The sequence below is a fragment of the Bubalus bubalis genome, chromosome 14 (genome assembly GCF_019923935.1).
Source record: "Bubalus bubalis isolate 160015118507 breed Murrah chromosome 14, NDDB_SH_1, whole genome shotgun sequence".
NCBI classification, from domain to species: Eukaryota; Metazoa; Chordata; class Mammalia; order Artiodactyla; family Bovidae; genus Bubalus; species Bubalus bubalis.
This window is the reverse complement of record NC_059170.1, coordinates 17,181,680-17,203,836: the sequence shown is the minus strand read 5'-3', so window position 1 is coordinate 17,203,836 and position 22,157 is coordinate 17,181,680. Positions and strand designations below refer to the sequence as shown.

The following is a 22,157-nucleotide window of genomic DNA, read 5'->3' as shown; positions in this document are numbered from 1 at the left end:
ATTCAAATAACAACACAAGACCCTGGGAGGTGGGGGGAAACCCAGTCACTGAGGAAGTCTGCATGAACATTAGCACTCAACAGAGGGCTGAGTGAAGTCACCTGGGCAAGTGGATCTCTCAGGAGAGGGCAGAAGTCCAGGAAGGCTTCCTGACAGAGGCCTCCTGGGCTAACGTGGTACAATGAATAAATCATAAAGCACATGCAGGCTGCCCTGCAAGGGCAATACCACCTTCCCAGAGCTCAGTCACCTTTCTCAAGTGCCTCCAGGAGGACAGGAAGATCCTAGGAGAAAGGATTCCCTGTATGTTAGAGGTAGGAAGACTGTGTTTGCTCCAAAAACCACATTTTACCTATAAGGAAACTGAGGGCCAGACGAGGGCATGGACCAACTGCTAGAAAAGCCCAGACCAAGGCCTCATGGAATCCTGTGGTTATCAGGTACCAGTCATTTCACACTAGGAGCCACAGAGACCGCCAGAATTGCCAGGTGTGGTTTTCTAAGACCTCATACCATGCTCTTTTGTAGGAGAGGCATCTCCTTCTCATTTTCCTGAAAGGCATTTCAGGAGGAGGGGCTGGGTGCTGCTGCGGTAAAATGGAGAGCAGTGCTGGACAGATAGAATGCTGATCTGGCAGTCACCTTGGGGAGGGGCGGCCTGCAGGCTTCCTGATGGAAAGGGCCACAAATCTTTCGGAGGGAGGCCTGTTTGTGACTCTTTAGTGAGCCTGACCTATGACAGAAAGCTGGTTTCTAGAGGAGAGCAAAATAAGCAATAATCTTGGCTTCATTTATCATCCAGGTGTCTCCATGGGAGAGCGTGGTCACAAAAGCCTTTTTTGCTTGTTTGTTTTGTTTTTGGAATTTGCAGTTGTCTATTTTCTTAAGTCTTCCCACTAGGCTAGAGTCATGAGCTCCTGGAGAGTCAGGCCCGGGTCTTGGCCCTGAAATCCACAGCAAGCCCAGGACAGGGACTCAGTGTTTGCTGAACAAACCATCCCTTCCACATGTAGGACTCCTCAGCTTGACAAGACTTTGTTGAACCACAAAATATATCCAGAAACCCAGAAGAAAAAAAACAAAGAATGCAGAGAGAAAAAACAGAAGCATCAGAAAGCAAAACACCCAGCAGATATAATCAATAAGTTTGGTTCTCTCATAATACCTTTAAAATGAACAAATCTTTGGCAAGTTTTGACCAAGAAAAGAGAAAGTGCTGATAGGCAACGGTAGGAATGAAAAAGAGATAAATGGACAATGGGGAGATTGAAGAGGGCAGGAGAAAACTACACAGTACTTTATAGCAATAAATTAGCAATCTAGGTAAAATGACCCAAGTTCTTTCACAATAAACTCTCACAATAGTCCTGTGCCTTGGACAGGCAGTGCTCCTGTTACGTTTTCTAGGAGACAAGACGGAGAGGTGGACACCCAGCATGGGGCCCTGACAAGGCACCCGGCTTTGTCTCAAAGGTCACGGCCACGGGAGCACGTGCACATCGACAGCATAGAACCGCACTTCCAGCCATCGCCCGGAGCCCCCGGCGTGGCCGGCCGGCCTTATTTATTTTTCCACTTGAAATGCCGAAAGGGGTTTCACTTTATTTTTACTTCAAAAGCAGCACCATAAAAATCCTTGATGATTAGAGCTCCAGCTGTCTTAAGTTGTTTGTCAAGGGATCAGTTACTCCGATCTCCTACGGAGGGAAACAGTTTCAGGCGAGAAGCCATGGGAGCTGAGAAACGCACATGTCTCCTCTCTGAAAACTTTCAGGCTCCCTCCTGTTCACCGCCTGGCCTGCCCTCTGCTCCCCCGCCCCCAATCCCACCATCTGCTCTCCAGAAAGCAGATCGAATTTTCGGGCTAAGGTACTCTGGCGCCAAGGACTCTGCCCCTCCATACTACCCTCTGCCCCCCACCAACTCAGAAATCCAATACCACGACCCAAACGGACTGCAGCCACATAAAACCACAGAGTAAAGTTTATAAAGCTTTATTAAACATTTCAAACAGCTGTGCAACGAACACACCAGAAATAAAAGCTCCAGAATAGCAGTCCAAATGTCCCACAAGTGTGGCCTTGAGGTCCCATTCCCTAGATGGACTGCCTCCAGTTCTGTCCTCTGCCTGGCCCATCTCCCTCCTGCTTCAGGCAAGAGAAAGATGGATGCTTTAGATTGGAGGGACAACCATGCTGATCCCCAGTGGGCAGGGGCCAGGAGACAGTCTCGTTTGCTGACACTTTTACTGAAGCGCAGAAAAAAGAAAAGAGCAAGTGACAGTCACAAAGTCTTCCTGTGTATTCTTCGTAAGGTACAGTCTATACACGTGCAGGACCGGAGGAACTCCTGGCACAAGGGCGATGGCCACTGCTCGCCTCTGTCTCGTCTGAACCACCTCGGAGTCCAGTGTGCTGGTCACTCTGCAATCCCCATGCTAAATACACACTGTAGCGGCACCTATGAGCTAGCTATTGTGACACCTCAAAATCAGAACACGTTCGATAAAGCTTCTTTAAAAGGGATTTACAACATGTACTTGTACAGGTACGTAAACACACACGCAGCACGCACAGCACACCACACCAAAAAATATCCAAACACATATCGAGGGGATCCTGGCTGTTATGAAACACACAAGTACGCTCCCATTCACTCGGCTGGGGACTGCTAGATCTACATAAACACACTGCACATCAACCCTGCAGCGCATGCATGGGAGACACAATGAGGTCCCCCTCCTCACGACAGTTGAAAGGCAGGAGGAAGGGCAAAGGAAGCGAAGCTGGGTGGCTGAGCAGGAGCTCAGACCCCTGGATGAAAGAGCAACATGTTATCTGTTACTTCTTCCTTCAAAATGAAGTGGGGAAAATACTGAAGATCTGTGGCCAGCAGGCGAGACACAGTGCTGTCTAGCCTGTCGGCTGGGAAAGAAAGATGAAAAAGCGAGGCTCTCGGGCGTCAGCAATCTCTTTATATTCGAGATAAGTGCAAAAATGAGCTCTGTCTTGAACAGGTGCTCCCCAAAAAAGGAAAGGGGTAAAGAGAACTTACAGGAAGCCAAGAGAGGGACGGAGGAGTCAGTAATACTCAGAAGGGAGGACAGAGGTGACAATGAGTCTGGCATTTTATCTGCCCCGGTCATGCTGGGGCAGTTGACCAGGATGGGTGCAGATGCCTCGCGGGAATGCGGCGAGGGGGGTGGCCATCCTGCCAGCTGGGGGCCAAGATGGGGACAGAACACACACAACCACAAGACCACCTACGACTACAGGACTCTACAATAAAAGCACCGGTCAGTGCCCATTATTCACATTATAAGGATAAAACATCACAGGCCAAAAAGGCGCCGTCAGGAATGTGGCACCCGCGGGACTGCGGGATTTGAAACTCCAATGCTTTATGACCTATGTCAATGCCTCCCCTCCCGTCTTCTGCTTCCTTGGAAAGCTAACTGGGCTGGCTGTTAGGTGCCCACGACGCCAGGGTCGTGCGCCGATTCTGGAAGCGGGGAATCGGAGCAGTGGTACAGGAAACAGTTTCCCCAGCAGCTATAGCAGATGAGGAACAAGGCTGCCAGGAAAACCAAGGCACAAATTGTGCAAGGCTTCCGCTCCAGGAGGAAGCTGAGCAGGTAGAAGCCCATGAACATGGAGTGGCTGAACCACAGGGCGGGGTTGAGGGGCTTGGGGATGAGGAGGACGGGCAGCAGCCACTGGAGGCAATACATGATCTCTGCCGGACAGGGCCTTCGCCAAGGCCACCGGGCACCGCTGCAGGAACCGACCTAATAGGAGCTAGCGGGCGCGGGCGGCTGCCCTCTGCTTTCTTCAACCCTCGCTCTCCAGGAGCTGAGCCGCTGTGCTCTCTGGCTGTCAGCCCGGGATCACCAAGGCAGCAGGGATCCTGAAGAGAAAAGTCAACACAATAGACAAACAGACACAAAACAGACAGACAGACAGACAAAAAAAAAAAAAAAAAAAACAGGAACAGAATGTATACTTATTTGGAAAAATGGATCATGGTTAACAACACCAAATGTGAATGCCCTTTCCTCCCTGCCCTCCCATGGAAGTCTACTCCTCTCCAAGCCACCCTTTGAAGAAGCATCCTAGGTATCTCCCCTTCTGGGGGGGTGGGGGGGAGCTCGGCCAGAGGGCTCTAGGCAGGTCCGGCACAGTGGACTGGCTTTGCCTGGGCCCTGCCCAGCAGAGATCATGTATCGCCTCCTGGGGCTGCGGCCCGTCCTCAAGGGGCCCAGACCTCACAATACCGCCCTGTGGTTGCCACCGGATGGCCATGGGCTCCGTGCTGTGCCCCCGCGGAATAAGAAAAGGATTCTGCCTGTGGTCTCTTTCACAGCAGGTGCTTGGTGTAAAGTAGCCGCGCACCGCAGGTGGCAGATTGCAGGCAATGGTTCCTCGCAAGCTCTGCAAAGCTGCCGCAGCATCTCCAAATATTTTGCTTTAAGATGGCAGCCCAGAATGAGCTTGGCTCTTTTAAATAATCCAGTGTCATTCTGCCAAAATCTGCCAACTTCTTCGAAAGTCAAAATAGGAGAAAAAAAAAAACCACCCTTCTGCTTCATCCAACATGACCACTTGCCCAAGTTCACTTACGCTCTCCATCTGCCGCCGGCACTGTATAGAACTTGCCCTCCATGCGATTTTAATCAAAATTAATTGTCTACCCATATTGGGGCAAATGCCAGTTGGCGCCTGTGCCAGGCAGTCGCTGGAGAGAAGTGCGCTTGAGCGGCGGGCCACTGGTACGCCAGGGCCGCACTCGCAGATCGCGATCCGATCTTCCTGCCGCGCCTGCTATCTGAACCGCAGCAGCCTCTACCCTCCCGTGGCTGTACCAAAACCCCGCTCCGAACTCCAGGCGTCCAGCTTAACGGGTACAAAGAACCTCGCGGGCTGAGGAAGACCTGCCAGGGCCTGGGGGTAGGGGAGCAGAGGTTGAAATAACTCACCTAGCAGCAAACTATCCCAGAGCGCCTTCAGACCACTACTTTGGAGAGCTCATCCCATCCCTTCCACGCACACAAAGGCGCCATCCCGCCCACTTCCCATCCCACAGGGTAGACACACCCGGTGACTATCGCTCTTCCACCTAGGGCTCAGTGTCCTGGCTCAGCTCCCTACAACTGCCACGGCTGCAGATGTAACAACCGTAAGAAGCGGGATGTGAGGAATCCCCGAAAGGTTCCGCGCGCAGGGACTCTTGCAAAGCAGAGGACGTGGGCTTCTAACACATTGAGTATTAGAAAAAGAATACTGAGCAGGGGACCTGTGAAGTCAAGGCTTCTAGAAGGGGCACCTGTTTTTGCTCCGCGGGGCAGATGATCCCTCTCTAACTTAGGTCCCCTTGATTTTCCACCTGAGCCCAAGGTGCGATATGGCGCAGCATCGGACACTGGGCTCGAATCTGCAGGCTTGGGGTCAGAGAGAGGGGTTCCGCTACCAAGAAGTGCGCGCCTCTACTTTCACCCTATGCGCTAACTCAAGAGTTACATTTCCCCTCCATTTTAAATTAAAATTCAAAGAGCGGGCACAGCGGAATCTTCTGGAAAGGGGCGAAGATGAACTCAGGAGGCGGGGGTCGATGTGGAAAGAGCAGACGGATTATTTTTTTTTCCTCTTCTGACGAATGAGGAGCGCCCCCAGCTACCCCTCCTCACGGACCCCCCGCCCCAGCACGCATGCGCACTTGGGCAGCGGGCAGATACTTAAGGCGCGGCCACCGCGGCTGCGGCAGTGCGCCCAACAGCGGACTCCGAGAGGCTAGCGGACCTCGGAACCGGCAGCACTCGCTCTCAACCACCCACCAGTCTCGGAACCATGGCGGCAGTGGCGGCAGCGTCGGCTGAATTGCTCATCATCGGCTGGTACATTTTCCGCGTGCTGCTGCAGGTAAGCATGCTTGGGTTCTGGGTGGGAGAGGGTCCCGATGCGCGTCCCCAGAACCGGCAAGCCCGCGTTGCAGTTGCCGCATCCCAACCCGTCCTGCCCCAATTGCCGCGATCCTTGCCCGCCCAAATGCCGCGGGCGGCACTGCACGCCCCCGCCCGTTCCCTGCGCCCTCCTCCTTGCGTAGACCCTTCCCAGTGCGCCCGCTCGGGAACAAAGAGTTGGGGCGCGGCGGGCGCCTGCCGCTGATGATCGCCGAGGCTCTTAGCGACCAACGTGGTAAGAAAATCCCGCTACACCAGATTCGACCCCAGGAGGGAGGCGGGGCACTTCTGTTTTGCGAAGAGAGACTTTACCGCTCACAAAGTGAAATTTTTCTGCCTTAAAAAAATTGCGCATTGCGGAAAAATTTTCCTTTAGAAAATACAGCACTTGCGGGGGTGGGACAAAAAATAAGTTAGAAAAAGGCATTTCTCGGGGGAAAAAAACCAGCACTTTGCAAAAGCCACGAATACAACAAATCAGAAAAATTCGCGGGAAAAAATGAATTAGAGAAATCGCGCATTGCAGGAAGAATCAGACAAAAGCACTTGGAAGAAAAAAATAATTAGATAAGAAACGCACTGCAGAAAAAAATTAGACAAAGGAGCTAACAGAAATTATGAATCAATAAAAGCGCTCTGAAGAAAGCAATTAGAGGAAAAGGTTCTTTTTAGGAAAAATAGGGAAAAAGTGCTTCCGAAAAAGGACAGTTCGCTTTATTTAAAAATAGTGAAATTGCTTTGTGTAAAAAGAGATAAATTAGAAGAAAGCGCTTTGTCCATAAAATCATCTACCCTAAAAGCACCCCTTGTTGGAAGAATTCCCTGCTAAAGGAATCCTTTGCCAAAGGAATCGCATATTTCCTTCAAGGTGTTCCTGGAATGCTGCATTTACTGGGTAGGATTCGCTTTTCGAAATCCTCCAGGGACACAGCCCATTGCGAGAAGTGAGGTATACCTAAGTTGTGGGTCCAATCAGCTTGCGGCCATGCAGCCTTCAGCACAGTTGGAAAAGCTCCAGCTGCCCTGACTCGTGGACAAGCTGCGCCCGCACCCGCCTCTCCTCATTGGACAGGCGGGCGGGGCAGGGGGCGGGGCGGGGGCGGGCCCGGCAGCGCTGCAGACACTGCGGGTGCCCGCCTCTAAGGGCAGGTCCTGGGTCTCTCACTCGCCACAGGTGTTCAGGTACTCCCTGCAGAAGCTGGCATACACGGTGTCGAGAACCGGACGGCACGTGCTGGGAGAGCGCCGCCAGCGGGCCCCCAACTGAGGCCCCAGCCCCCTCCCCTGGGCGGCCGTGTCACCAGGTGCTCCTGTGCCATTCCACCAGCATGGGAGCCAGCGCCGCGCAGGAATGGGGCGTCCCCTGTGCCCTCTCGCCAGAGGAGCACTTGCCAAGGTCAGTGAGGGGCTGGTAGGCCCCCGGAGAAGCAGCACCGACAATGACGACAACAAGAGATCCCTTCCCCACCCCTTTGCACCCCTCCCACTGCGGGTGGCCTAGAGGGAGGAGGGGGGCTTGGGGGGAGCAGACTCCTGAGATCTGGGCACAGGCAACGCATTCAGATCTGGACCAAGTCGGGACAGCGCCATCCCAGCTGTGCAGCCATGGCCATGCCAGCAGGCGGCACCACAGAGATCCAGACAACTACACCAGCCAGCAGAATGGCCATTCCAACATCACCAGCCGAAGCCCTGAATCTCGGTGCAGCAGACGAGCGACAACTATGTGCCTGTGTGGCAGGACTGGAGGGCAGAGGGTGAGGGGAGAGGGTTAAGAAGCAGAGCAGGGCCCTCACTGTCCTTTGCCTACGGCATGTGCATTCCAGCCTTGCTGCCTTTGCTCCCTCAATTCCCCTTTCTTCCTCACTGCCACCCCAAAGAAATGTGTCACTCAATTTGGACCTACTGAGCAAGAAAATGAATCCCATCTTTATCAAAACACCTTCTCCAAGCCCCCAGCCTCTCACTGATCTTGAATCCCCCAGGTCTCATGCAATTGTGGTCAATATTGTGGTAATCGCTAATTGTAATGATTGTATAAGTGTGCATTAGTTGTGTCTCCCCGGCTAGATTGTAAGCTCCTGGAGGACAGGGACCGCCTCTACTAAAAATAAAAAAGTACCTCCCCTGTCTCGCACAGTGTCCCAGGACCCTGCGGGGCGGTGGAGGCGCACCAAAAATTTTGTCTCCTGTCACTTCTTGTGGCTTCAACACATACTTCTAAGACTGGTCTGGGTGGGCACACTACTTGGGGTGGGGGAGGCAACAAAATGGGAATAAACCTTCACACACCCAGTTTCATCTCAACACTGTCCTAAGAAAAAGGACCTCACCCCCCACCACCCACAGGAAAAAGGGGAACCATCTTCACTTGTGGTCTCGAAATAAGGGACCACTTATCCCTCCCCAAAGGGGTGGGCTTCACTCATCCTGGGATAGGGGTCTTGGCAAAGATGAGGGGGGAAAAGTGGGAGGGGGGAAACATGGGAGGAAGGGAAGGGTAGAAGGAGGGGGAAAGGGGGGAAGTGGGAGGAGGGAAAGGAGGAGGAGTGGAAAGGTGGGAGGAGCCCTACGTCCCTGAGGGTACTAGGGACCAAGAGGGTAATCAGGAATTGAGAACACAAAGTCTTGGGGATCCATCTAGGATCCCCAAGGAAATAAGCATGGGGTACACAGGTTTGGACACTACTGGTGTTCTGTCGTTAGTCAGGTCTGACTCTGCAACTCCATGGACTGCAGCACGCCACGCTTCCCTGGGATAAAAGGTGTGGTGTGGCCCTTCCCTGCCCAGCTCACCCCTTCAGGCCCTATAACCTCTACCAGGACCACGACATGGGCATCCTGCCAGGCCGGCCTAGTCCCCCAGGGCCTCCTCCCCAACCCTCAGGAACCTCTCTCCAGCTCACTTTCCCCATCACTGGGTTCTCTGCTTCTCCCACCCATAGCCTCCATATTCTTAAGGGTGCTTACCAGGTCCCCGACCCTGGGCTCTCTCCTGCCATCATGCCAGGGTGGGTAGGTGGGCTGGCTGCTCAGCTCCTGACTTCTCTCTCCCACTCCTCAGTGAGTCAGGGCTTCTTTTACATGGGGTCAGCTGACTGCCCCACCAAGTGGCCCTGCCGCCTGTTCAGCCTCGTCTGTGGCTTTATGTGTTCCTGTCACCACACACCTGTTCCCGGGTCAACATCCAGGGAGTGAGTTGGAGGGCCATAAATCTTTCTGCCACTTCCTTAAATCCCTTAGTCACAGCTGTCGCAAACACTTCTGGAGCACAAAGGACCTCAATCCCTTGAGCCTCATGTTGCCTGCCCCTAATCCAGGCCCTAGCATTTCTCAGGCCAACCACCAGCACCTTCAGAGGCACCTATAACTTGAGTTCAAGGTCAGAGAATTAAGGGGGTGGAGGGTGAAGACCTCAATTCAGAAAGTGGCCTTGCCTTGGTCAGCCCAGGGAACCTGGTCAGGTCACTCCTAGTCCTCCCTTTAGTTCCCCTCTGTGAAAGGACTGCTAAGATCCCAGGGAACCCCAACCTGCTAGAAACATTCGGCCATCATAGAAACATTCGGCCATCAAAGTGGCAATCAGGACTCAACGGGACTGGGGATGTGCAATCTGAGGCTTGGGGTGGGGATGTAGGATCCGAGGCTCGGGCTGGGTGGTTCCAGTCCTTACCACAGCCTGAAGGTGGGGCAGGTCTCCGCATGCCCCAGGGTGACTCAGCAGCCGGCAATGTCCACACCTCCCTTCTGAAGCCCATATCTTGGCAAGCCTCAAGACTGGGAGTATTCGTGGTTTTCCACACTAAACTGGGAGACCCGTGAACATATTCCAACACCTGTTCTCAATGAAGGGTGCCCCTCCTCACAGAGCCTTCAAGGGGTGTGCCCCATGGCCCCAGTGCCCCAGACGCTCTAGTCTTGGCCCAGGTATAAGGCAGCCAGGCTTAGGGAGACGAGATGAGGCAGCATGGAAGTGTCTGGATGCTCTTGACACAGTAGGCCCCCCTTTAAAAAGGCAGGAGGCTGCTGGCAGCCCCAGGGCTTCCCAGATGATCCTGGCGAAGCCCCACTGCAGGGCTTCCTCCATCCATCCATCGGCAGGACTCTGAGTGCGGCATGATGAGATGACAGACTCCCCGGCCAGGGCTGCCCTGGTGGGCTGCACTCACACAGGTGGCTTAAACGCGCAATGTCCACTCCCCCCGCCCTTCTGCCCCGCATCAAGCCCTCATGTTATGGGAGGAAACACAGTCCACTGGAGAAGACGGAAGGAATATGTTCACTTTCTACTCCTGTGCAGTGCTTAGAAGTCTGGTCCAAACCTAACTTGTTTATACAATTTTTTTTCCAGAAGCAATACCATTAAAACATTTTATTCTGATAGAGAACAATGGGAGGAGTTAAAAATGACTACAATTTTGTTGCAAAGCCCTTAGTCCACAGCACCCCCCCTTTCCTTAAATTTTCTCTACCACCCCTGCTTTGCCCCCACAAGACCAAGGATAGAGCAGATGAGTTATGAAGGAACTGGAATGGCTGAGTGGGACTCCAACAGCAGGCAAGGATCTTGGGACGAATGCCCCCAGAGGATGTTAGTCTCTTAGCCTAACCAGCTTCAGTTAAATCCCAGAGGGGTTTAGGTACCCTGACCGTTAAGAGGTATAGGGTTCTATGTGACACCATTACCTCTCCCTGTGGAACATTTGGATTGCGATGGAAGGACAGGTTTCTTGAGCTTCGGCTGCAGGACAGCAACAGCTTATTACGCGTGGGTTGGAGGTGTGAGCAGGTGTGCTGTAAGCCATTTGCTAGACAACTATTTTCAAACTTGTACCTACTCAGGAGCCAGCACCCTAAAGTGAGATTCTAAATTTGCAGTTACTTTCACCCCCAGAGATTTAAACGTGCACACACATACAAAACATTAGTCTCACAACAGTCTCTTTCCCTGGTGACCTCTGATTTCCTCTATAAGCCCCAGAGACATGCCACCATCTTCTCTGGTTATGGTCCTGCTCAACCTCCCCTCTCCCTTTCCCACGGGGCCCATTCCCCAGCAGGATCCAGATTCCAGAGCATTCCCAGAACAGGAAGTCAGACAGGCAAGCAACACAGGGTCCTTGGTATATCGCACAGTGACAGGCTTGAAATGGAATGCATATGCTTCGAAGATAAGAGAACAACAACAGAAAAACACAACCAAACCCAGACTTCAAGATTCCTCTTTGAAACAACAGATTACAGACAAAAGGTTAAACTGTTATTGGCAGAAATTCTAACAAGACCTGTTTTAGTTATGGAAGTGATCTGGTCGCTGGAAATCGACCAGGGCTCGGCAATCTTTCAACAGCTTTGGTTGACATTAATTAGTCTCTGATTTCAAACAAACAAATAAACAAAATCTAACACTTGGCATTAGCACTTAAGCTGGAACTTTTTTGGGGGGTGGGGGGAGGTTCTGGCTTTGGTGTTGCCGTCCAGAAGGCTGAGGGGATGGTGGTACCATGTCAGGCAAGGCAAAGAGAAGCGGTCCCCAAGACACCAGTTCCCTGTAAGGGATAAAACACGATCCATACCTATAAACAGAAAGACCATTTCTTTCCTAAGATAGACCCCAGTGTGCCCCAACATTTAGCGTTGCAAAGGGACATGCAGGCCTGGAAGGAAATTAAAGAAGCTGTGGAAGAGGGAAGGAAAAATCAACTGTCCCCCATCCCCCATTCTTTCCAGGCCATTAGTGTGCCAGGCATTTCATTCCTTCAGCTGCCTTTGAGGGCCACTCCCCATGTATATTGTAGGAAAGGGAACGGGTGTCTAGACTTGGTGTAAAATTAGAGAGAAGAAGAACCACCCGCGCCCCAAAGCAGAGCGTCAACCTATCACCCCAGACAGCACGGCGGGGACCCGGGGAGGGAGACCCTTTTCTCCCCCCTTTCCCCCACGCCCCTTCTGATTTTAAAAAAAGAGGAAGAAAAAGCAACTGAAGTGGCGGGGACAGAGTGACAGATCTCTCACAAGCTGGGCCCCCTGCCACGGGTCCCGGGAGCTGAAGACACGGTGGTCGCACCCCCAGCCCCGCGCTCCCCGTTCTGCCTGCCCCTTCCCGGGAGCTGACAGGCGAGCGCTGACCTTGGAGGCCAGAACGAGAACCCAGGAGGCCGGGGACCCGCCCTCGGGCCGGGAAGGTAGTACCCCCGCCCCCCCGCCCCCCACAAGGCCCGGCCCGGAGGCCAAACAGCGCGATCACGTGACACCGGACAGGGGCGGCCCCCAGGGTGCGCGGAAGGAAAACCCCAGAGAGGGACCGGACGACGCCTTAAGGTGACCCCGAAGGGACAACATGGCGGCGCGGTCGCATGAGGGCCTCTCATCCCGCCCCCCGGAGGCCGACGCCACGGTACCTGCGAGACCCGCCATGGCGCCGCCGCCACTGCTGTCGCCTTCGCTGCCGCGACCCTCTTCCACCTCAGCTCGCCACCGACGCCGCAGGAAGCCGGGGAGCCGCCCCCTTCGTCTTCTAGTCGAGCCGGTCGAGGACCCCTCCTGGAATCGGGCTGCCTACATCAGACGCCTGATCAAGCGACCTAAATTCTGGGGGCTCACCCTGGCCTCATACGCTCTTAACATTTGCATAGATGACCATTTGAAGATTTTTATTAGTGTGTGCCGAAATCTGCGGGCTCTGGACGCTTCAAATCCGAAGAGTTTTTGATCAGGCGTGTCCTGAACAGCCCCGAGTCACAGCGCCCTTGGTCCCCTCATGCATATGCAGTAGATTGTGATCTTTACACTCGGGGAGCAGAGGGGGTGTACCCTAGTGTCCGTAGGTGAGCACTTCCACTTTTGGGGATGACCCGTGTCCTGCGGGGAAACCCTTAAGTCGGCCTCCTCTCCGGCCCCTTTACCAAGGCCAGCGGTCAGGAGCGGAAATATTCCGGCTCAGAATTTACGATTTGACTTGGATCAGAACCTAACTTCCCCTTGTGCTGTACTTTGCTACTTGCCTTGACTCCTCGCTTCCCCGTCTGATTGGATGCCTACATAACAGGGTTGTTATAGGAATTAAATGACTCAATGTATCCATTTATTAGCTGATTAAACACATTCCTTGAGCACTTACTATGTAAGTGCAGTGCTAAAGGCAAGAGGATAGAATGGAGAGTGACATAGGCACTGTTTTAACTCAAAACGCTGCCCGGTTAGTGGGGGAAAGTCGGGGAGGGTGGGAGGCTGGTCATCAAATTACTTACGTGTGGAATCTAAACTATGACACAAATGAACAAATCTACGAAATCGACGCACAGAGAACAGACTTGTTGAGGGGAGGGGGATGGATTTGGAATCTGGGATTAGCAGATGCAACATACAGAATGGATAAATAAGATCCTACTGTAAAGCACAGGGAACTGTATTCAGTATTCTATGATAAACCATAATGAAAAGGAATATGAAAAGAACTGTATATATATGTGTGTATAACTGAGTCACTGCTGTACAGCATAAATTACAACACTGTAAATCAACTATATGTCAATAAAATTTTAAAACATCAAAATGATCACTGTTAATAATTTTAATCAAATCAATATATAATTATGCATGATGGGAAGTGCTGGGGGAGAATGAAGAGTGTTATGAAAAATTAATGGAGTCCTAATGTAGGGTGAGGGCTTCCCAGGTGGCTCAGTGGTAAAGAATCTGCCTGCCCATGCAGAAGATGCAAGAGATGCGATCCCTAGGTTGGGAAGATCCCTGGAGAAGGAAATGGCAACCAGCTCGGGTACTCTTGCCTGGGAAATCCCATGGACAGAGGAGCCTGGTGGGCTGCAGTCCATGGGGTTGCAACTGGACACAAGGTAGCAACTAAACAACAACAACAAATGTAGGGTGAAGAGTGAGGGTGGACTCTCCTTGGGAAGCTGGCATTTAGGCTAAAAACCAAGGATAGTTAAGAGTTGTTTGGGGCAAGACTGAGAGGGGAAACATTCTAGGCAGAAAGAACCACTTGTCCCAGATGCTGTGGAGGAGGGAAGGAGCCAGTGAGGGTGAGGAATGAGCAAGTAGAGCAGATAGTGCTACCTAATGAATTTGGATTTTACCTTGAGAATAAGGAGAACCATTTGCATCATGGGAATGGGTTTCTGAAAGGCCACCCTGGCTTCATGGCTCAGGAAACACTTTCCAGTGGGTGTGGGGAGACCAGGTAGAAGGCTGCTGAAGGTTTCCAGATGCTAACCTGTGACCTTGGCAAACTTGTGGCTTGGGGAGGTGGAGATGCAAAGAATCTCAGATGGGATGTGGGTGGTTGTTGAAGCATCAGCGATGACACCTCCATCTTTGCCTCGGGTATGAGGGAATGAAAGAGTCCTTGACTAAGGTGGTAAAGCCTGCAGAAGGCTCAGATTGAGGGGAAAGATCAAGTTTGGCTAAGAAGGCAAGTTTGAAAAGCCTGGGCAATGATTGGATTGAGAGGGTCAACAGGCCGTTGTATATGAGACTGGGGCTCCGAAGAGAGTTCTGGGCTGGAGACACATATTTTGGTAGCATCGACACACAGCACGCACGTCATGGTTCTGGATGAGAGCCTAGAAAACAAAGGTAGATTTAAAAGTAGGCAGAGGAGGAAGAGACAAGAAAGGAGGCTGAGAAGCAGTGACCCAAGGGGTATGAGGAGGACCAGGTGAGCATGGGATCCCAGAAAGAAGGTTTAAGGGTGGAGGGAGTGTTTAGTGGTGCTGACTGCTGTGGAGGAGGGAAATGGCACCATTTGGTTTGGTTACCAGGGGGACTTATGGACTGTATCCTTTATGATTCTAGTTCCAAACAGAAGACCCTAATTCACTTGGCTTAAAAAAATAAGTACCCTGCCACTCAGTGGTAGATTAACTGAATGGCTTGGCCATGTCCTCACGGATATGCCATCTCTCAGGTCCATTCCAGGTCTGCCCTGCTGTCCTCACGTTGGTTTCATACTCACGGTCATGAAATGGCCACCCCACTTCCTGGAGTCCCATCCACATCAAGGAGGTGACCATTCCCCCTGGAGGTAAGACTCAAACTCGATGTGACTTCTGTCTTGCTGCCTCTGGACTGAGGGATCTGTGTACAGAGGCCAGGTGCACCCAATATCCAACACTGGAGGAAAAGAGGAGTCTCATAATGGAAACTCTTGTTTAGAAAAGGGAAAGGCTAAGCATTGGCAAGGGTGTGGAGCGACCAAAACTCTTGCACCCTGCCTGTGAGAGAGGAAATTGGTACAATCACTTCAGAAAACTGGCAGTTTCTGCTGAATGTAAGCAGACACCTATGCTATGACCGAGAATTTCCACTCCTTGCTTTTCATCCAAGACAAATGAATGCTTATTACCAAGAGACTTGTGCAAGGATTTAGAAAAATATGTATTTGATTGTATCAGATCTTAGTTGCGGCACACGGAACCTTTTTGGCATCACTCAGGACCTTTCCTTGCAGTGCAGGAACTCTAGTGGTACTTGGGCTTCAGTAGCTGCTCTGTGGCACGTGGGAATCTTAATTCCACCGCCAGGGATGGAGCCCAAATCCCCTACATTGCAAGGCAGATTCTTAACCGCTGTACTGGCAGGAAAGTCCCTTGTGCAAGGATTTTCATAGCAGATTTATTCATAGCTCAAAGTGGACATAACCCAGTGTTCATCAACAGAAGAATGGATAAACAAATTATGGCATGTCCATCCAATCGAATACTATGTTTATATATACAAAAGTACAAATTGTTGAGAGTCCCCTGGTGCCCTAGTGATTAGGAATCTGGGCTTTTACTGCTGTGGCCTGGGTTCAGTCCCTGGTGGGGGAACTGAAATCCCACAAACCGAGTGTCATGGCATAAGAAAAAAAAACTACGAATTGCTGACTCGTGACAGTATAGATTATAGTCATGTAGAGTATGTGGATTGAAAGAATCCAGACGCAAAACAATACATTATGTATGATTCCATTCACAGGAAGTTCAAGGGCAGGCAAAACTAATTTACGGTTCTAAAAATCAGAATAGTAGTCACCTGGGTCAGAGGAGGGCATAGAGATGGGAGAGGAGCAGGAGGGAATTTTCTGGGGTGCTGGCAAAGGTCCATATCTCAGTCTGGATGGTGATGATGTGGGCAAAAATTCAGCAAGCTATATCTTAAGATTAGAGGATTTTATGTACTTTATGTATGTTATATCCCAAGAAAAATAAAAGCTATTCAGAGGGAGGAGGAGGTCCTTCCATCCATGGTGTGCAATGTGTGCAGCTGAGCAAAAATCAGAACGTGTGCTTTTGGAGGAACGTCACCTTCCAGCGACCCTCTGAGCATTGACAAGGTCCCAGGGGCAAACCTTCTCCCCCTCAGGGCCCAGAAAACAGGTGAAGGTGAGGCAGGGCCTCTAATTCGTAAGGAACTGACTTCTCTTCCCTTTACCCACTGGACAGCTGCACCCAGCCCCCTCCCGCCTAGCTGCGTTCCAGGTAGTAGAAATGATACCAGCACTGAATTGAGGGACCTGGAAGGTCTTTCTGCCCTCAAATTTTGCTCAAAAGACCTGAACTTCCTGCCAGGCATAGCCAACCTGCCCCCTCCCGCAGATGCCCAGACTCACCTGTGACTCCCGCCCTTTCCTGCTTCACTCCTCCCGCATCTTGTCCATTCCTTCACAATCTCCCCTCAGGCCTTTCCTGGCCTCACTACCAAAGCCTTGGTCCAGACCACAGTCCTCTCTTTCCTTGACACTGTATTGGCCTCCTAGCAGGAATCCCTCCCCACGCACCCCCCGACTCCCATCTCACCCAGAATCACCACTCCCCACACTGCAGCCAGGATGATCCTTCTAAGATGGCCTTGTCACTCATCCTCTTGAGGGGGTGATCCCCTCTACCCGCCACCACATCTTCACCTGTCAGCAGCCTCTCCAGTGTCGAAGCCCCAGGTCAAACGCTGCCTCCTCCACGAAGCCTTTGCATTCATTCAGCAAACATTTACTGAGCACCTAAAATGTGGCCCAGTCCTGTGCTAGGCATGGAGGATAGAGAAATGAGGACGACAAACACCCTATGTACACAGTCCAGGGAGGTAGGCGGTTACGCAACGCCCATCTGTTGGCACTTCTTGCATCTGTTAACTCTCACTTGGCTACAGCTGCTTGAGGGCAGGGCTCATTTTGAGGTCACTTCTTGGCCTCAGAGCCCAGGAAAGGGCCTGGCAGGAAGGAGGAGGCAGTAACTGGTAAATGAATGGGTGGATGGATGGATGGATGGATGAAAAGCCAGGACAATCTCTGCCCTTTCTCATTTTCCTCCAAGCCTCTGATTTAGCTGGTAACCAGGTCCATGGAAGTTGGTTGGAACTGGATGGCAAATCTGGAGCTAAATGATAACGAATCAGCAAAAGGTTGTTATTTATAGCACAGGCTTTGGGGAACCGATTAGACCTACTTTCCTATATCATCATTCCACATGACAATTATGTTTTTTGCAGATCAACATTATTTCCTTATCAAGACAGGAAAGTCAGGAAATTTAACTGGAAGAGAGCGATAGTTATTTGCTAAATCACCAAAGAAGCTACGTGATATCAAAAGATTTAAAATGTAATAAGACACAAATATATATCAAAACAGAAACAGACTCAGATGTTGAGAACAAACTCATGGTTATCAGTAGGGAGAGGGAAGAAAGGAGGGGCAAGATAATGATAGGAGATTATGAGACACAAACTACTGTGTATAAAAATAAGCAACAAGAGTATATTGTACAGCATGGAGAAATACAGCCATTATTTTGCAATAACCTTAAATGGAATATAATCTATAAAAATGTTGACTCGCTATGCTGCACACCTGAACCTAATTTTGTAAATCAACTATACTCTAATTTTAAAAATGTAATAAGAAGCACTATTACCAAGCGGTGAACTCTGGTAGCACAGACTGCAGCCAGAATGCCAGGGTTTTAATCTCACTCTGCATTCATTGGCTGTGTGGCTGAACAAGTGACTTAACCTCTCTGTGCCTCGCGTTTCCCATGGGTATAATGAAGAAAACTTGAGACTCTGTCCTGTGTGTTTGTTCCTGAGAATTCAAGAAGTTCATGCTCAGAATAGCACTTTTTCTGTTAAGTGAAGTATGTGAAGTGAAAGTCGCTCAGTCATGTCCGACTCTTTGCGACCCGATGGACTATCCATGGAATTCTCCAGGCCAGAATACTGGAGTGGGTAGCCTTTCCCTTCTCCAGGGGATCTTCTCAACCCAGGGATCAAATCCAAGTCTCGTGCATTGCAGGTAGATTCTTGACCAGCTGAGCCACAGGGAAGCCCCTTCTTCTGTTAACAGTGTCACAAAGTTAGCACTCAGAGCTACCTATTAATACAAATGGAGTCCCTTGGACAGCAAGGAGATCAATCCAGTCAATCCTATAGGAAAACAACCCTGAATATTTGTTGGAAGGACTGTTGCTGAAGTTCCAATACTTTGGCCACCTGATGCAAAGAGCCAACTCACTGGAAAAGACCCTGATGTTGGGAAAGACTGAAGGCAAAAGGAGAAAGGGGAGGCGGAAGATGAGATCGATAGCATCACTGACTCAATGGATGTGAATTTGAGCAAACTCTGGGAGATAGTGAAGGACAGGGGAGCCTGGTGATCTGCAGTCCATGGGGTCACAAACAGCTGGACACAACTTAGTGACTGAACAGCAACAAATGGATGGAACAGGCTATCCCCGGGGCTGGATGAACTGTGGAACCCTGGTGGGGAGGGTGCCTCCCAACCATGGCCCTTAAATTTGCCATCCTTAAGGAGGCAGGACAAGCGGAGTCAAGTCCCAGACCTGCTATCATGACCTTGAGAAGTTCCTGCCCAAGCTGTCTTCAGCCTCTCCCAGGTCCTTTGGTTCCAGACTTCAGGGCTTCTACATTTGGAACTTATGGCTGTTTTAGCCTAGTCTGTGGCGACATCTAGTGGTAATATGGGGAAATGCCTGACATTCTTAACAAATTGTCTTCAACCTATTATTAACTGTATGAATAATATAGTTAACAATATTAACTGTATGAACAATACCTGTTACATTATTCACCAGTGATGGTTAGATACTCCCTATGCTAGACACTGAGTGTTACATGAGTTGTATTCGTTAATTTTCAATGTAATTCTATAAGAAGAAAATTGTTATTACCTTTATTTTACAGAAGAGGAAAGGAAGATTCAGGAAGATGAAGCCAGGAAGTGGCCTAAGGCTACACAGCTGTAGGTGACAGAACTGGATTTGAATCCAGGCCATGTGGACCTGAAGTTTGCATTTTTAACTCCTCTATGTCAGGCCTCTGCATGAATGCTGAGAAAACATGAAAAATCATATTCCTGCTGCATGCAGAACATAACTATAATTTATAGCTGTTTTAGGGACAATAAATGAAGCTTAGACTTTCATGCTCGAATAAGCTGTAACATGTCTCCCTAATATTCCTTGGAGAATTTAGGACCTAGGGGGCTTTTCCTTCCCAGGTGACCAAGTCAATCCCAGAAGATAATGGGATCCTGACAAAGACTCACTGTAAAGCCTAGATTGCAGAATCCCAGTTGTCATTCATTCATTCAACCCTACAACAAACACTGAGTTCCTAGTGTAAGCCAGGCATCATGCTAGGCTGTAGGGATACGGTGGTGAACAGGAACAAAAAAGCCCCTGACTTCACCGAGCTCACAGTCTGATGGTGGAGGAGCCAGACATGGAGATTACAAGCTGTCACTGTGTGAAGGAGAAGAATCATAAACAAGCGGACCTAAGGTCCCTTTAGTGTGAGGGAGACCAAGGAAGGCTTCCTGGAGGTGGTGACATCTAACTGGATTCCTGAGGATGAGAAAGGATTATGAATACGGGTGACAGTATTATAGGAAAAGAGAATAGAATTTGAGACAGCCCAGAGGTGAGAGATCAGGACTGGTCTAGAGAACACAGACAGGTCAGTGTGGCTGGATCTGTGGGGGTGAAAAGAGATTGACCTGGTCATGGTCATATCACACAAGGTCTTAAAGGAGTTTGGGTTTTATCCTAAGACAATGGAGAGCCTTTGAAAGGCTTTAAGCAAAATACCTGGATCTTTAAAAGATCACTCTAGGTGAAGTGAATAGATTGGAGAACCAGAGAGGTTGTGGGGAGGTGGTGGGGAGGCCGGGACAGATGTCTAGGTGGTGATGGTGGCTTCATGGAGGGTGGAGGCAATGGTGATGCAGGGAAGTGGGCTGGTTTGTTTCTTTGGAGGCAAGGCCGTTAGAATTTGCTGGTTGCTTAAAATGTGAAGAGATAAAGAAAGGAATTGAGGATGATTCTTGGGATTTGTGCTTGAAAATGGATGGACTTACTGAAATGGGTAAGACTGAGGGAATAGCAGGCTTAAGGAGACTATATTGAGTTCAAATATACCCCAGAGGGTAGAGATTTGTTGTTGTTTTGTCTGTCTAGGGTTGTGCTGTGTGATTGCCCCAGACACAGGGATGGGAGGAGGTAATAGGTGCCAGAAGTGCTGCTGAGAGAGACCATGCTAGGTCTGCGTGTTTAGGATCATGCCATCGACTTCCTCTGAAGAATCAACATGAGGAGAAAAGGAAATCAGAAGCCTTTCAATACTTAGTTGCACACAAGAATACTCTTTTGACTTTCCTTGGAGAAGCCAGATGGACCCACATGTCCATTAACACAGGAACTGGCCAGTGAGTCCATGAGGTGAGGATTTGAGGCTCAGGTTGATGTGACTGTGAGAAAAGAGTGCAGACTGTAGCCAAAAATTCCTGCCTAAAATTTGAAGTGTATACTCCTTTGGTGGAAAGCAGTGGAATTTCAGCTAATTTAAGTAAAAAGGAAATGTATCAGCAAAATCTTGGGGCTCATGGAATTGAGAGGCAATTGAAAGAGAAAGTTTCAAAATTTTTCCTTCCTGCCTCAGGGCCTTTGCATGTGCCACACCCCCTATCATTTTCCTGGAATATTGTCCCTCCTCTTCTTCATCTGGCTGAGCCAAACTCATTCTTAGGTCTTAGTTTTATTGTTGCTTCCTCAGATGCTCTCTCTGGTTTTCCAGATGATTTCAGGTGCCCGTGATAGATGCTCTTCCCAGTAGCAAGTGCTTTTCCTTTGTATAATATTAATAGCTCTGAGAGACGAAGAACCCTTCTCCCATCACTTTGCAGACATCTGTAAATAATTTGACACAGTCCATGAAAGGACTGATCCTGGAGAGTGCCTCATATGGTTTCCAGAAACAAAAGTTTGGTATGCAAAAGCCACGACATGTTGATAAGGAATTAATTCTCAGTGTCTGACACTGACAGAGAAGGGGGTTAATACCACTTTCCTGAACTGTCTACTGGATATCATCACTTGCATATCTAGCAGGCATTTCAAACTCAGTGTCCAAAACAGAAATCCTGATCCTTCCCTTACTCCAAATCTGCTCTGCCTGCAGTGTTCTCCGTCTCAGCTGATGGCAAGGCTTCCCTTTTCTCCTTTGAGTTATCCTTGACACTTTTCTTACATCTGGTCAATCCCTGTGACTCCAGCTTTGAAATAACTCTAGAATTCAACAACTTCTCGCTATTTCTGCCACTAATATTCTAATACAAGGTACCATCATCTCTTACCTGGGTTATTGCAAATGCCTTCTTATTGGCCTCCTCATTCTAGCCTTGCTCTGCTGTGGTCAAGAGTCAGCAGCCATGGTGATTTCATTAAAAATAAATCAGATCATGTAAATACTCTCCTCGGAATCCCCAATGTCCCTTTAATCCTAGCAGATTCTCCCTGCTCCCCCTCTGACATCACCTCTGCAGCCGTCCAGTCTCGTGTTTGTTTCTCACAAATTCCAGACATCTTCCTGTAAATCTGTGTTCAAGTACCATCTATTCAACAAGGCGGACCTCACCATCCTATCTGAAACTGCAACCTATCCCACACTCAGATCTTTCTCACTCAATCCTATTTTTTCCCCACAGCACTTACCACCTTCTAACATATTATGTAATTTATTCATTCAGCATGTTTACTGTTTATTATCTGTCTTCTCCCTCTATGATGTAAATTTCATGGGGGCAGGGATGTTTGCCTGTTTCATTTCCTGATATAAGCCTCCTTTCTAGCAGACCGCCTGGTGAAATATTTGTTGAATGAAAGAATCTGTGGACTATTTGAGTACA

At 49.9% G+C, this 22,157-nt stretch overlaps 1 protein-coding gene and 1 long non-coding RNA gene across 8 annotated transcripts; one reads left to right on the top strand and one right to left on the bottom strand.

The window, feature by feature from the left end:
* Positions 1-1,978: 1,978 nt before the first annotated feature.
* On the bottom strand, positions 1,979-17,042 carry LOC102412666. 5 transcript variants are annotated; one of them, XR_006544387.1, is made up of 4 exons: positions 16,759-17,040; positions 14,820-15,091; positions 12,358-14,541; positions 3,739-3,906 (listed from the first exon to the last, which is right to left on the bottom strand). It is a non-coding gene; the product is annotated as a BLCAP apoptosis inducing factor (long non-coding RNA). The 5 variants fall into 5 exon arrangements; XR_326952.3 differs by having other exon boundaries at positions 14,934-15,091; positions 16,866-17,037; XR_003103037.2 differs by having other exon boundaries at positions 12,358-15,091; positions 16,759-17,042.
* On the top strand, positions 5,761-8,136 carry NNAT (neuronatin). 3 transcript variants are annotated; one of them, XM_025263485.2, is made up of 3 exons: positions 5,761-5,915; positions 6,825-6,900; positions 7,131-8,136. In XM_025263485.2, exons 1-3 carry the CDS (start codon positions 5,844-5,846, stop codon positions 7,358-7,360), a joined length of 378 nt encoding a protein of 125 aa, XP_025119270.1. In that variant the 5' UTR covers positions 5,761-5,843; the 3' UTR covers positions 7,361-8,136. The 3 variants fall into 3 exon arrangements, with proteins under 3 accessions (XP_025119270.1, XP_006051796.1, XP_006051797.1); XM_006051734.3 differs by having other exon boundaries at positions 6,825-6,905; XM_006051735.3 differs by lacking the exon at positions 6,825-6,900.
* Positions 17,043-22,157: the final 5,115 nt, after the last annotated feature.